General features: G+C 42.6%; 1 protein-coding gene across 1 annotated transcript in view; it reads left to right on the top strand.

The window, feature by feature from the left end:
• Positions 1 to 6029: 6029 nt before the first annotated feature.
• PHF6 (PHD finger protein 6) overlaps positions 6030 to 15635 on the top strand; it is a 48266-nt gene continuing 38660 nt past the window's right edge. The window contains exons 1-2 of the mRNA XM_089657940.1: positions 6030 to 6183; positions 12419 to 12585. Of these exons, the coding sequence (XP_089514066.1) occupies positions 12448 to 12585 (138 nt within the window). The 5' untranslated portion in view covers positions 6030 to 6183; positions 12419 to 12447. The remainder of the gene's footprint in view (positions 6184 to 12418; positions 12586 to 15635) is intronic.

Raw genomic sequence — 15635 nt, 5'->3', positions numbered from 1 at the left:
TGTGTTCTCAGCCAAACTGTCAAACCATCAATTGGCTGGTGTCATAACTGATCACATATGTAGCACCATATCCTAGCAGTTTTTTTTTTGGTGTACATTGTCTTTGTCATGTGTAATTCAGTGTAACAGTTTCACTCCAGCCTACTTTCTCAGGAGTTACATCACTGATCACTCAATGGCACAAGAGGGAACAAGGCATGCCAGAAAAATCAGTGGAAGACAGTGAGGGCTGTCAACTCTGCAGGAGGTACACCTGTTATATACAAGGCTGTCATCCTAACCATAGCAGCCGGCCCTGCAGGTCCTCTTTAAAGCAGTAGTAAGCCCTGGTTCACATATATGTGGCCGAAGATGATGTTACGCCGAGTGAATAGATACCAAGCATAGTATGCTTTAAAATTGTGTATGCCCATGGAACGGCTCCGATCTATGGTACCTAAAAATCTCCAATAGGCAATGCTTTAAAAGCCTTTACTGGTTACCAGTTTAGAGTTACAGAGGAACTAGAATTATTTCTCTTGCTTAGACCTTTGCGGAGATACCTCACGTCGGGTGTGATGACCATTTACACATGCATGTGTTCACCTTTGTGCATGAGCACTGTGGGACAAGAATACAAGTGTACAATCCAAACGCACACGTTCCTGTGTTAGAAATGGCTGTGTGTATAAGTGGGTGCTGCAGCGACTGTCAGCTGGAACCGAACTGAATCAATAAGGGAGAATGTCACCAGCACACCGAGGATCACCAATATGGGTCCAAAACCTTTAATGAACAATCACATAGTTCCAGCAAGACAACGTTTCGGAGTCTCGCAGGACCCCTTCATTAGGCATGTGATACCAGGTCAGATGCCTGACAAAGGGGTCCTGCGAGACTCCGAAACGTTTCCTTGCTGGAACTATGTGATTGTTCATTAAAACTTTTAGACCCATATTGGTGAACCTCGGTGTGCTGGTGACATTCTCCCTCACTGTGGAACAAGGGCGCGTTAATTTTTTTTTTTCAATTTTATTATTTAGTTGATTTTTTTTTAACACTGTAACTTTATTTTTTAACACTGTTATTGCAAGAAATGTAAACACCCCTTGTGAAAAGCATGACAGGTTTACTTTTTTGGAGAGATCTGGGGTCTATTAGACCCTAAATCTCTCCTGTGGCCTCCAGAATATCCAAGATTGGTGTGATCTAATACTTGTTGAAGCCAGAAATGGCTTGTTTACTTGAGCCCGAAACCGGAAGTGACCAAATCCTCGTCGCTTCTGGTTTTTTACATCACACATTGGGAGGAACGACATCCATTCTTCCCACTGTGTCTCAGGAACAGGATGCTGCCGGACGCATCCTTGCTGGGCTCCCCGATCGCATGAGAGAGCCTGGTAAAGGTTGTGGCAGGAGGGGGGACCCCCTTCCAGCTCGTGTAAAAGATACCGATGCAGGTGAGGAGCCTCGTGGACTTTGCACTGTTGGAACGGAAGTATGTATGTGTATACTTTATGCATGCTCATACTTTAGCCACTTACTGGGTTACTTTAACGCTGTGCAGGATCTTCGATACAAAAAATGATATCTTGGTAATCACTGCAGATCCAAGGCAAGATATTATACTACTTTCTCTGCAGGTTTTTAAAATTGTTTTTACAGACATATTGTTTGATTTACTAAAGGCAAATAGACTGTTGATTTTGCAGGGGAATTTTCCCCAGAGCTCAGTAAATTAGGTGAATCTCTGCTGACTTCCATCATCCAGTCATGTGCAAGCAAAAAATCTATTTTTGTATTTTTTCATGCATGTGACTGAGTATTTTTTGCAAAGTAAAAATTTTCAATATTCAGGCCATAGACGGGGAGAAAACTGGCCAAACATTCATCCAAAAAAATAATCGGCCGATTTTCGGATCGTTAGTGGCTGAATTGGTCGGCCGGTTTTCTTGATTTTGACACTTTTTTTTAATCGTTCATGTTGGGGGAAAAAACATTCGATTTTGCCCATCGGCCGATTTTGCCCATCGGCCGATTTTCACGGCAATGATGGGCAAATCAGACAATCTTTTTCCCGATTAAAAAAATGCACATGAGCCCTGACCAAAGAAAAAGAAGAACATCTGTATCTATTTGTATCCATACAAATAGATACAATGTTTGCAACCGCAATACTTAGAGATGTCAAATCTATTAGCGGTGTCCCTGCAGAGAGCTCTGCTATGATATTTGACATTTAAAAGTATAAGGGTTGCAACATTGTATCTATTTTTATCCAAATAGAAACGTCTGTATCCGAAATGGATACAAATAGATACAATGTTGCAACTTTTTCTTATTATTCATATTCTATTTCTTCTTTTAAATGTCAAATATAGCGGAGCTCTCTGCAGGGACACCGCTAATATATTAATTGCCGGCCGTAGACGAGACGAAAATCAGCGGACTTTTTTTTTACCAATGGTGGTAACGTCGGCTGATTGAACAACTGATTTTTCGTTTTTCTAGAAAAAAAACGGCCGGTTTTCTCCCTGTCTATGACCTGCATAAGTCTGGAAAAAATTCCCTTGCAAAGTGCAACTTTCTTTGAATAGTGAACAGCCTACAGTATTTACCTTTAATAAATCAACCTCATAGAGAGTATGCAAAGCCAAAACATTTATGAGTTTTGGGAGGAGTATAGAATAGTTGGAAACTCTATCAGGTTTCAGTGCTGCCTGTGTACCATTGGGGAGATTCACCCCCTCTAGTTTTTCTGGGGCCCATTGTTAGCAGGACAAAAAGTCACGAAAAATACAAAATTATACAGTCGTCACCAAAACAGAAAGGTGGAGATTCACTAAAACTGGAGCACACAGAATCTGGGGCAGCTGTGCATAGTAACCAATCAGCTTCTAACTTCAGCTTGTTCAATTAAGCTTTGAAAATAAAACCTGGAAGCTGATTGGTTACTATGCACAGCTGCACCAGATTCTGTGTCCACCATTATTAGTAAATCTCCCTCAGTCTAGGTTCACACCTAAGCGTTTCCTGCAGCATTTTGCAGAAATGCAGTACAGTCTATTTACACCCCGGTCACATCAAGCCCGACTTTGAAATCGTGCGACTTACAGTGAAGTCGCACAATTTCAAAGTTGGGACATGCCAATTTGAGGTGTGATTTGTGCAACATCTGACAGATGTCCATGCAAATCGCACCAAAAGTAGTACAAGTACTACTTTATAAATCAGTGCGGCTCCGACCAAGTCCACTGTAATTGTGGACAACAGGGTGCGACTTGGCATACGATTGGCAAGTTGCATGGCATGCAAATCGCTCCCAGTGCGGCTGGGGTGTTAACATGATTTCCTATGGGACACCTTCACATCTCTGCGTTTTCACCCGGTGAGTTTTTTGGAAAGGGTCAGTGACTTTTTTCAACACAAAATGTTGAGTTTTTGGTTCTAAAGGCTTCAATGGAGACGCTGCAGAAAAGCGTTTTTTATGCTTTTTAATCTGCCTAGCAACAAGAAAAAAAAAAAGCAAAACGCGTGTTCAAAATGCAACGTAGAAACGGATCAAACGCAAACTGCACAGGTACGAACCTAGCCTCAATGTGTATCTAAAGCCCCTGCAATAATAGTTTGGGAAGTTTTTGGCATTGATTAGCACCAGAAGTGGCCTAGTCTACATTCCTTACAGCGGAACTGAAGGCATTTTGCTAAAACCTGTATGTGGGCAGGCTGTTAATTGAAGAAAAGACATGAAATATCTCTTCTGAAAAAAAAATCAAATTTCCCACCTGCCTGCTCGTAGTTTTCTACGGCATTTAAACTGAGCAACATATGTGCAGCTCAGCTTACATCACTGGCACGGTCCCTGTGTGCTGGGATTATGTCATGCCATGCCAGCCAATGAAGATGACAGAAGAACAGTGCCTGGGAGGGATCCCTTGCTGACCTCAGCTTGTTAGAGAGATTAGTATGATGATTAGTTCCGCTTTAAAGCAGAACTCCAGTTAAAACTTTTATTTTCCCATGCAGTGGGGATGTGCCCTGCACTGCATAGGTTAAAGTGTTACTAAACCCCAGACCCTGCATTCACTATATCTGGTCTCCCACAGAACATGGAAATGCAATTATTTTAGTAATTATAAACTGCTACATACCTTTTCTCATCAGCAGTATATAGCAGTCTTGTGACTTCAGCAGAGCACTGGTTAAAGCTTGTAGGAGGCATTTTCTTTCAGCTCTAGGAGGATGTAGAACCCTGACCTTTGTCTGGACAGTGCTGATTGGCCCTGTTCTGATCACATGCACTCTCCCAAGAAGAAAGAAAAAAACCTCTCTAGCAATACACACCAAACTGAGCATGTGCATGTGACTATGGATTCAGTCTGTATCAACAAGAGGAGGGGAGATAAAAGGGGGACGCTGGAAGAAGGGGAGGATCAGAGAAGAAAGGATCAAACAGCCTTTTTGCACATTGCAGAGGAGTAACCCCTTAGGTTCCACAGTGAACATAACAAGCATGCTTTACTGCACATACAGACTGATTTTCCTGTTGTGGGTTTAGTAACACTTTAAGGGCTCCTTTTGTTTAGGCCTAGGGGGCTCAGGTTTACATTATTCTTAGCCATTCCGCCGATCCTCCAGGAAAACCGCACTCCCCCACATCCAGGAGTGGACTGTTCCTGCTGTCCTCATATCTGGAGCTGGTCTATGGGTGTGATGACATCAAGAATGAGGGGGGGGGGGCAGTGTGGACCGGTCCTGTGCTCTGAGGAGCGATGGATTAGGTAAGTACAGCCCCACTGCATGAGAAAGTAAAAAAATGTGCCCAGATTTCTTCTGTTTGTCCAAAGCCCAAACCTTTTTTCCCACCAATTTTCTCCTACCCTCCTGTCCTGCGGAATGTAGGCTATGCTATACCTGGTGCTGATCAATCAACTTTCCAAATTACTGTTGCGGTGTGTTTTTTTACCGCACCAAAAATGCAACAAGAAAGATTTTTAAAAACACTTCGGAGCCTCATCAGGTCCATGTTGTGAAGAGTTCAATAGGATTACATGGTCACAAGTTTTTCTTACACTTTTTTTAACACAAAAGCAGAAGAAAAATGGATAGGCAGCCTAAAGCAGCACAGTGCTGAATAGCAAAACATTCCCTGGTCACGAAGCCTTCCAGAACGTAAAAGTGGGAATACACGATTAGAAAATGAGGCGTTCGTTTGTTGGTTGAAATCAAGGCCCACGTTAACCAATCTAAAAAAATCGTTCATCGGGGCAATACATAGTGTTGACGTCTTCCGTACAAGTGGAAGTGATGCAGTGTGCGTGTGACCTTGTAGCCACGCCCCTCTGGCCAGAACAAGCGATATACACAATTACCAGCAATGGGTATATTTATTACATTACCTATATACATAAATAGTGATACATAAAATATAATCTGCACAATTCTGGGTTATCTCATTAGGACAATCTACTTTTAACATTTGGCTTTTTCGTTCGTGTTTACGAAGATTCCTTGGATATAAACATCCGGGTCATCTTCTGTTTCCACTCATGCGTGATAGCGCTTGATCATTTTTTTTTGCACGACCGTCATGCCAACGCATAGAAAATCGGTTGTTGATATGCGAAGCGATATTATTCACTGTTGTTCGTTCACAATATTGTTATCGGTTAAAACATCCTGCTCATCAACGAAGAGACAATCGTTCCATCAGTGGTTCTGCTAAATTTTATGTACGATTTTCTTATCGTGTGTCCGGGGCACAAGTGTTTGGTGCATAACATACAGCCACTGGTGTGAATGGGCCCTGAGTCAGCTTTACACATCTTTATCTGCATGGAAAGGTCCCAGAATCCTTGAATTCCTATTGGCTGCAATCCACTACGATGGAATGCGATCACAGAAGATGCGGATCTCTCCGTACTCCCACACTCCTCCTCTCCGCCCCTTCCCTGTACACTGGGCTCGCCGTACACTCAGGCAGCAGCCATTGCTGTCACATTCTTCAGGCCGCCCGCGGGCCTCCAGGGGTTAACACGTGGCGTGGTTCAGGGGGCGGGTGACGGCGCTTCCCGCCGCTGACGTGACGTCAACGCGCCGTACGTAGTGGAATGAAAGGAAACAAACATTAGAGATTACGGCTGTGTTTGTGGAAGAAGAGTGACAGCGGCTGCGGCGGCGCCAGGAGGGAAGCGGGGGCTGCGGGTGAGTGCTGCCAAGGAAAGGGCCCCAGCGTGAGTTCCGCGGGGCGCAGTATGAGGGGCCCCCTGGCTCCGCCTCTTATAAAGGCGCGGGAGGCCGAGCAGCCTGAACCTCCCGCAGGAGCCCATTGTAGTGAATGGAGCCGCGGGGGATGGTGATGAATGAGGGGGCCGGGACAGTGCGAGCACAGTGTGGGGGGTTTAGGGGGGAGTCCAGGCTGTGACAGGATATACCTCTGAACGCTTCTAGAATTGTTTTCCAGGGAATCATTGATGACCACTTCTGGAGTGATTACATGAGAGCTGTATGTTCTCCTCCACAAATTGTCCTCAGAGAGCAGTGTGCCGGCAGCCTGACATGTTTCAGGCCCTGGGGGACACCGCCAGGTGTATGAGAGAACCATCCTGTTGGATGTAGACTAGGTTTGTGTCCTGTGTATGACCTGCACCCGCCCATCACAACATTACAGATTCTCATTTCTTGAGATAATGCAGAAAGGGTGACAGATCTGGGGCCCACCTTGCCATGTATTGGTTGGGATGCAGTGTGCCCGATGGAGGTGTGTCTGCATTGCTGGTAAGGACGGTGAAACCTTTCCTTTTAGACCGCACTGTCTTGTGATGCTAAAGGTGGCGTTTAAAAACCGTGTCCACCTACATGAGTCCATAGACTGGCTTCTGATGTCAGGGCTGAAGATGCCCATAGATTCCTATAGAAAACCTCTAACAGATTCCTCATCCTGCACATGGATGGAGGGATCTCCCGCTGCAGACATTTTATTCTGATAGCTGGCCTCACTAGCTGTCTAAATACCCAACCAGTACCTGCATCTGATTAGATGCCACAGCTGTTCGGCTGACCGGTTCCTTCCCTGCCATTTCATTCCAGGGATGTAAGGTGAGAGGCAGCTGACAGGTCCCCCCACTGAGTGAATTTCCTCCGGTTCATCAGGGACTGACCAAACTTCGCTCTGTGTATGGTCAGCTTAAAGCAGAGCTAGAAGTACACATACTTCCATTCCAACAGTGAAAAGTCCGCGAGGCCCCTCACTGGCATCGGTATCTTCTCCCTGGCTTCCTCCAGGTGCCAGTGTTTGGCTGCTTTGATAGGCTGGAACAGGATGACATCACTCCCATGCATGCACAGGGGTGCAGTCATCCTGGCACACTAGCGGGATCCTGAAATGTAAACTAAAGTGTACTTTATGGCAGAAGAGACATTGCATGTTTCTCCTGCGATGAAAAGCCTGCCTGTTGACAGCTTCTAACTTTATACATTTAGTTTCTCTTTAAGTCCCACAAATATCCATTCCCTGGTGTGACGAGAGTTCTTGTTGGAAGTGTCATTGGATGAGGCATGGAAGCCAGCAGAGCCTAGCCTTGATATCAGGCTCCAGTAACCAAGTGAAACCTGCACCCTCCGCGCTCACTTTCTGTCCGATCACTCCTGCCCTTTTCTTATTTAACATTCAGACTTTGGTTTTTTTTTTTTGTTTAAAAAACAAAACTCTGGGCAAAAACATTTTTTTTTCCATGTCCTTGTTGCTGATTTCCTACCTTCACTGAATAGGTCTACCATCTTAAGGTTCACTCAGTAGTTGCTCTGAAATAGCCTGTTTATATTCAATTCAAACCATTATTTCTCTTTGGTTTCCTGTTTGTAAGAAGGGAGACTGTTGTGCCTCCTATTCCCCCAGCCACTGGTCTTGGCACATCACTTCTGTAGTTCTTTCTCCAGGAAGCAGCAATTTATATCAGCCCCACTTGCAAAGGTGGGCGGACTGAGACTCTCAGACACATTCAACATTTACAGGCCTAGTGTACCCACCCACATTCACTACAATTCCTTGTCGTTGATGGGAACGGTAGTTTCCTTTTAATGCAGAGTGAGGAGAGGACATGATGTAACCCCTTTTTGTTACACCTGCTCCTTGGCAGAGCAGATGTTATCTTTTGAATTCTAGTGAAGAGGTCATGAAAATTAATTTAGACGTTTCTCCTAAATGGTAAGAGTTTCCAGAATTGTATTGTTTTGTATAGGGGGGAGGTATACTAATGGGTAGCTTGTGTGGGGTGTTTTTTTGTTTTTTTTTTTGCTGATCCCAGTTTTTCTTTTCCTCCATTTCCTGTATTCTTGCCTAGGTGAGATGACATATTCAGTTGCCTGCAACCACTTGGGATACTAAATTCATACATCCCAGGCGGCCTCAGGTACCCTACAGAACGTGCACCATGGTGCATCATCAGGGGCTAGCTGCCAAAACCTAGAAGAGAGAGCAAGCTGCCACTGACATTATGGTGCAGCGCAGGAGCCAGTGTGCAGTAGCAGATTGCCAGATCACTACAGAACACCGCTGGATTATCTGGGAGTGTGAGTATTTTTTTTTTTTTTTTGTGGATAACCCAGCAAAAATAAGAGGTGGTCAGGGAAAGTGAAGTAGGTCTTTAAAGTGTATTTAAACCCCAACAATGAACGTCTCTTATTTGCTCCCTTTTAGTCTGCTAAATATACAATTGGAAGTGTTTTGTTATATCATTTCCAGTACAAAAATACCTGTCATGGGCTGATGTCCTATGAACAAGGAGGGTTTATGGAGGTGAGGAGGGGTAGATGAGAGGAAGAGAGGTCTGCGTTCTTGTAATCCATCAGAAGTAGGCAGGGCTGTCACCACATGTTTTGAAATTCAGATGCAAAATTACTGTTATGTTAAGGAGGAAAGTAGAATATACACTGTATTTGACACATTATCTCATTGTTTTCCTGTACTTGCAGCATGTTTAAAAGGATGAAACATACGGAAGTGGTGCACGTACTAGAGAGATACATTTTTTTTTTTTTTTTTTTTTTTTTATATATATATATATATATATATATATATATATATATATATATATATATATATATATATATATATATATATATATATATATATATATATATATATATATAATATTTATTTAATTTTTTTTGTCTTAACTTTAAAGCCTAAATGCTGCCCACATTTTTAAACAGAAAAATCTGCACGAGGGAGCATAAAATGGTCACTAGGATATGTCCATCACGACAATCACAAATGTAAACCGTACCATAGTTTGCATTAGAGTGCCTGCCACTTCCTTCTCTGTCTCTAATCCTCCAGAATCATCTTCCTTTCTCTTTGAGTACTTCTGCAATCCTTTGAGTAACACTGCTCTCACTGACCACCAATGAAAGGGGGGGCACACTGACCACTACTGAGCAGCAAGAAATTACATAGGTGTATATGTGCCATAGATGGGGCACACTTGACCAGTGGTTCTAAAGTCGTTTTTTTTTTTTTTTTTTTTTTTTTCTGCATTGCCCGCACAAGGAAAAAAAAAAGTTTGTCTACCTTTTCTACCCCCAAAAACACATTTTACCTGTCTCTTCTGATTGATCCAGCGCTGTACAGCTGCAGGTCTTCTCCTTTCACTTCCTGGTTTCACAGGAGATTCGGGTATCAGCTGGAGTCAAATCCTGTGAGGTGGGTGGCTCTGGACACACACAGCCTGGCTTGTGTTATACTTTAAGGACCTGTCTGTGTTGCTGCTTTGACAGTTTGACACGCTTAAGGTTATTCAGAATTCATTGAAAAACATATTGGACCTGCAGCTGATCTTCTAATGAGCAGAGTTTGACTTGCTTCTAGTTGGCTTTGCCTTCGCATAGACTTCTCTTTTGAGCATTCGGGTGCCTGCAGTTCAGCGCCTGAAACTTACCTAATAAGTCTATGGGGCCAAAATGCGCAATCCAAAGAAAAATCTGTATGGCATGTCACACTAAGAAAAAAAAAAAAACTCTAATGACTTAGTGCGAATGGGGGATTCTTACTGTAGATATTTTAGGAGTGTGGGTGGTGTTGACAGAGTGTAAATTAGTAGGCATTTGAAGCGGACCTGAATTTGAAAGATGAAGATTTGTGTTATAGGAAGCATTTGAAAATGTTAATGTTTGTCTGGCGTTGCTCCTGAAAAATAGGATTGTGCTTGCTTGTTTTCTGAGGGAGTCTAGATAATCCTGTGCCTGCAGCTTTATAGCTCAGGGCTTGACAAATTTGCTTTGAATCTAGGAGCCAGCTAAGAAAAATTAGGAGCCATTTTTTTTTGTTTTTCTTTTGTTTTGTGAAGCATGGGATGTCAGTGCCCGGGACAAAGCAATGTTTTGGCGACAAGCTTCACATAATGCAATTTGCCCTGCGACAATCGCAGCAAAACCGCACCACGTTTTAGGTGCTATTGAAAGTAACTGGCACCTGAACCTGTGTTTTGTGATCAGTGATGCTGCCCTGATCCCAAAACACTCAGGTGTGAATGGAGCCACCCTGGTTCACATATATGTGATTCTAGATGTGTTTTCAAACTCAGGTTCATATGACAGGCTAGATATTGTGTTCCTATTGAGGTGGCTCACTCAAATGCAATCCACATGCATTGCATGTTTGAGTACCATTACAAAAAGGGTCCTGTGCAAGTTTGTAGCAGTGCATTCCAGACTCGCAAGTGATAGAGTAGGGTAGCATGCGTAGATGCACTATATTGCCAAAAGTATTGGGATGCCTGCTTTTACACGCACATTAACTTTTAATGGCATCCCAGTCCTAATCCGTAGGTTCAATACTGAGTTGGCCCACCCATTGCAGCTATACTAGGTTCAATTCTTCTGGGAAGGCTGTCCACAAGGTTTAGGAGTGTCTATGAAAATGTTTGACCATTCTTCCAGAAACACATTTGTGAGGTCAGGCACTGATGTCGGACGAGAAGGCCTGGCTCGCAGTCTCTGCTATAATTCATCCCAAATATGTTCTATCTGGTTGAGGTCAGGACTCTGTGTAGGCCAGTCAAGTTCCTCCATCCCAAACTCACTCATCCATGTCTTTATGGACCTTGCTTTGTGCACTGGTGCGCAGTCATGTTGAAAGAGGAAGGGGCCATCCTCAAACTGTTACCACAAAGTTGGGAGCATGAAATTGTCCAATATGGCTTGGTATGTCGACGCTTTAAGAGTTCCTTTCACTGTAACTAAGGGGTCAAGCCCAACCCCTGAAAAACAACCCCACGCCATAATTTCCCCCTCCACCAAACTTTACACTTAGCACAATGAAGTCAGGCAAGTACAGTTCTCCTGGCAACCATTAAACGCATCCATCGGTTTGCCAGACAGAGAAGCGTGATTGGTCACTCCAGAGAACAAGTCTCCACTGCTCTAGAGTCCAGTGGCAGCTTGCTTTACACCACTGCATCTGACACTTTGCATTGCACTTGGTGATGTAAGGCTTGGATGCAGCTGCTTGGCCATGAAAACCCATTCCATGAAGCTCTCTGCACTGTTGTGCTAATCTGAAGGTCACATGTTTGGAGGTCTTTGACTCTGCAGACAGTTGGCGACTTCTGCGCACTGTGTTCTTCAGCATGTGCTGACCCTACTCTGTCATTTTACGTGGCCTACCTCTTTGTGGCTGAGTTGCTGTAACATCCAATTTGTTATAACTCTTAACAGTTGACCGTGGAATATTTAGCAGGGAAATTTCATGGATGGACGTATTGCACAGGTGGCAGCCTATCATGGTACCACACTTGAATTCACTGAGCTTCTGAGAGCGACCCGTTCTTTCACAAACATTTGTAGAAGCCGTCTGCATGCCTAGGTGCTTGATTTTATACACCTGTGGCCATGGAGGTGATTGGAATACTTGAATCCAATGATTTGGAGGGGTGTCCCAATACTTTTGGCAATATAGTGTAAGTGTTCATATAAGATTGCTATTAACTGAAGTAAGTGGAGGGAGTTTTGCACTGCAGTCTATGGGAGGCAGTGTGTGAACCCAGGCGCCATGATGCAAGTCAGTAATTGCTAAAAGTCAACTGCATGAAGATCACAGACGATACTGGTGACAACTCTCTTGCCCTGTGCCTGCCCTTTTTGGGCACAGCTTCAGGCGTTCAGTTCCTCTTTTAAAGTCAGTTACAACTGGGCTTCTTGTCCATTTAACTTTTATTTTTTCTTAGTCTGATTCTGAGGGTCAGAATCCCGCTGAAGTCTGACATTTGCATCTATTTCAACCTCATACACTGTCTCCTAACTGAGAATGTGTATTGAAATAACAGCTCCATAGATGTTGATCTTTCCTTTATGCGAATACCTAATTCCCTCTTGAAAAAAGCAGTGTTTTTAAAAATTGTTCCTTTTTTTTTTTTTTTTTTTTTTTTTTTTTTTTCTACAGTCTGAAACAAAGTTGGCAAGCAGCAAATCATGTCTGCCTCTGCTGCACAGAAGAAAGGATCCTTACGGCAGCGAAAATGTGGTTTCTGCAGGTCCAACAGGGAGAAAGAGTGTGGACAGTTGCTGGTTTCCAGCAACCAGAAGGTGGCAGCTCATCACAGATGCTTGGTTAGTATCTACTCTTTCAGGTAAAGGTGTTGCTATATGGTGTATTTTAGCAAATAAAGACAATGTTCTATTTTATTTTAACTGTAGTTGGCCCACTTGTGACTAGATGCTGAAAGGAAGAATCATTAATATGAAAACTTCATCTGCCACTGTATGAAACCTGAGGATACACTGGTCTTCATGATTTAGATATTTAGCTTGGTCATTTGGCTGGCTCTTAGAAGCACATATGGCCAAACTTGATACATTTCCAGCTACCATATTGTCCACTTAAGTACCTTGAAATGTTCATGTGTAGTAAACTATAGGTGAATCTATACTGAGCAATGATCTAGTAAGCTGGCACCAGGATACAAATGCTGGTAATTGACGTTGCTTGTGGATATCATTCGTCTCTAGAGCAGTGTTTTTCAACCTTTTTTCAGTAAAGGCACCCTTTAAAATTATGGACAGTCCTGAGGCACCCTTTAAAATTATGGACAGTCTTGAGGTACCCTATTCTAAAATGTGAGAAACTATTCTAATAGGTTTATATAACGCAGCAACATCCACACATGTAGGACACCCAACATTAGGGGTGATTTATTCTTCCAAAGTAAATACACTTGCACACTGGTACTGACTAGTATTCCGGTGTTTCTCTTCTCCCTCCGTTTTTCTCCATCACTGAGCTAATGTGACCCCAGCACTGATGGAGAGGGGCAGGGGAGGGTCAAAATAGGATGCTGTGCAGGCAGCTGCCAACCTCCTTATCAACTGATGATATTGGTGGTCAGGATTTCGGCAGCTAGAAGGTCGTAATGAAGCACAATGAAAACCTGTGGCTGTGTGTAACTAAAAGGTAGGGCCGTTCCACCCACTGGCTTGTATACACGTTTTGGGTAATTTTTGAGACATTTTGCCAAGGCACGCCTGAAGAAACCTCAGGAAGCCATGTTACCTTGGTTGAGAGAGGATGCTTTGGAGCTACCTACCATACCTCTGTGTTGAGATTAATTGCGGCTGGAGCCAAGCATTTACTTTGCAGATGAAGTCTTTCACATCAGCATCACACTACATTTAGAGCTTCTGAGTTTCTGTAGAAGGTTTAGGTGTAACTGGCAGGATAAATGGTTAATAACACAAGTTTACGGGGGGGGGGGGGGCGCTGGTATATGACTGCAGTATAAATGTTCTTATTATCTTGCGCATAGTTGCACTCTAATAAAGATGTATGTGGTCCCCTATGGTTCCTTCCAGGTAAATGTTTGTAGCACAAGTACACCTTTTTAGGTCATTATTATATATATTTTTTAATTATAAGAGTTGTACTGTTGTAGGCCTCATTCATATAGGCACATGGAGTCCTTTTTTCAGTACAGAGGGTTGTGTTTGAGTCCAGGGAAGGGCATGTGTTCTATGCAGTCAGACTGTCAAAATAAGGATGGCTGGAGAGACACAGGTTGTGCTCTTATGTCAATGAAACCTTGCATGGATCAGTGTGTTTTTATTGAGTTTTTGCAAGAATGTCAATGTTTAATTCAAAGTGATTAGGGTGTGCTTATGAAAATCTACTGTAGATCTAACACCTTAATTAGTTTTTGTTTCTTCAACTTGTCAGGGAATGCAAGGTCATCTGAAGTCTTGACTCTTGCCTTCTTTGCAACTGCCTAACCTTGCAGATTGTATCCTAGCTTCTGAGTGCACTATAGCATCAAATACTATGTTTACGTAACTCAAAGGGGCTCTGTTGTCTGTTGCTGTTGGGCAGTCTGAAACTGGAACATAGTAGAAGTTGGTGTATGTTACACCAACAACACACCAAACGTGTGTTGTTGGTGTTTTTTTTTGTTTTGTTTTGTTTTGTTTTTTCCAGCTGGAAAGATTGGGAAAGGATTACAACCCTTTTTTCTTTTTTTTTAGTTTTTTTTTTTTTTTTTTTTTTTTACTCCTATTCAGGAATCCATTAGTGTTACTAAACCCAGGACCCTGCATTCACTATATCTGGTCTACCACAGTACACAAAACATGGAAATGAAATTATTTTAGTAAATATAAACTGCTAAATATCTTTTCACATATGCAGTTAGAGAAATCTTGTGACTACTGTTAGTGTAGGAGGAGTTTTCATTCTCCTTTCTCTTCCCTATGCGATTACATAACCCCTGACCCTTTGGACCCTTTATAAGAAGCATGCTTTACTGCATATACAGGCTGATTTTACTGTTGTGGGTATAGTAACACCTTAACTTTGCTTTCTGCCCTGCAGACAACACTATACCAGACAGCAAGTGAAGGGAGCTCTGTTAAAACAGAAAAATGTATTTCTTTAGTGGGAATGCTAGAACCTGTGTCAGTTTTTCTTTTTTTTTTTTTTTTTTTTTCTTTCTTTATGCAACACTGTTGCAAATTCTACCTCGCTTGTCTAATTGAATCCTTGTCAGCAAGACAGGAATTGAGGGTAAAGCACTCGAATGCAGACTGCTGGAAAGTGGCAAAAAATTAGTAGCGGTTCTAATCCTCCTCCACTATCCAAAACTAGAAAAACATTTTTGGTTCTACATACTTTAAACACTTTAAAAATAAAAAATGTAACCTTTCATCCATGACTATCAAGCTGAAGTCTTATGTCTTGTTCACACCATATGTGCCCTGACAGTTGCCGCAAACCATTCCTCAGTTCTTGACTGTGTGAATCTGATAGTATTTTTGATACTTTGATGTTAAAAGTACATGACAGCCTAATGCCAACCAAAACCTATATTTTTTTTGGTTTGGTTAGAGAGATGTCGTTATGTCTCCTGAGAGGTTTACCCTTCTGTTCTGACGCGCCACCTATAAGAGGAAATATTTCAAATGAAGACACAGTCAAAACCTAAAAGATTCCCAACTTTACCCACTCTGCTAATTTTATATTGATTGCTGTTGTCATCACTGTTGAAAGCTTTCCTTGCTTCCTGTTTTGGCACTATCACATGGACAGGGATGGAAAAGAGTTTGCCCAAAGGGAACAGACATTAACAGACAAATTTGAGATCTTTCATGAACATGCTTGTACTTCGGAATGAAAA

The sequence above is a fragment of the Staurois parvus genome, unplaced genomic scaffold (assembly GCF_062004578.1).
Source record: "Staurois parvus isolate SC_StPar_1 unplaced genomic scaffold, SC_StPar_1.0 ptg001045l, whole genome shotgun sequence".
Classification (NCBI taxonomy): Eukaryota; Metazoa; Chordata; class Amphibia; order Anura; family Ranidae; genus Staurois; species Staurois parvus.
Note: the sequence above shows the minus strand (reverse complement) of the source record. Positions and strands in the feature narration are given on the sequence as shown.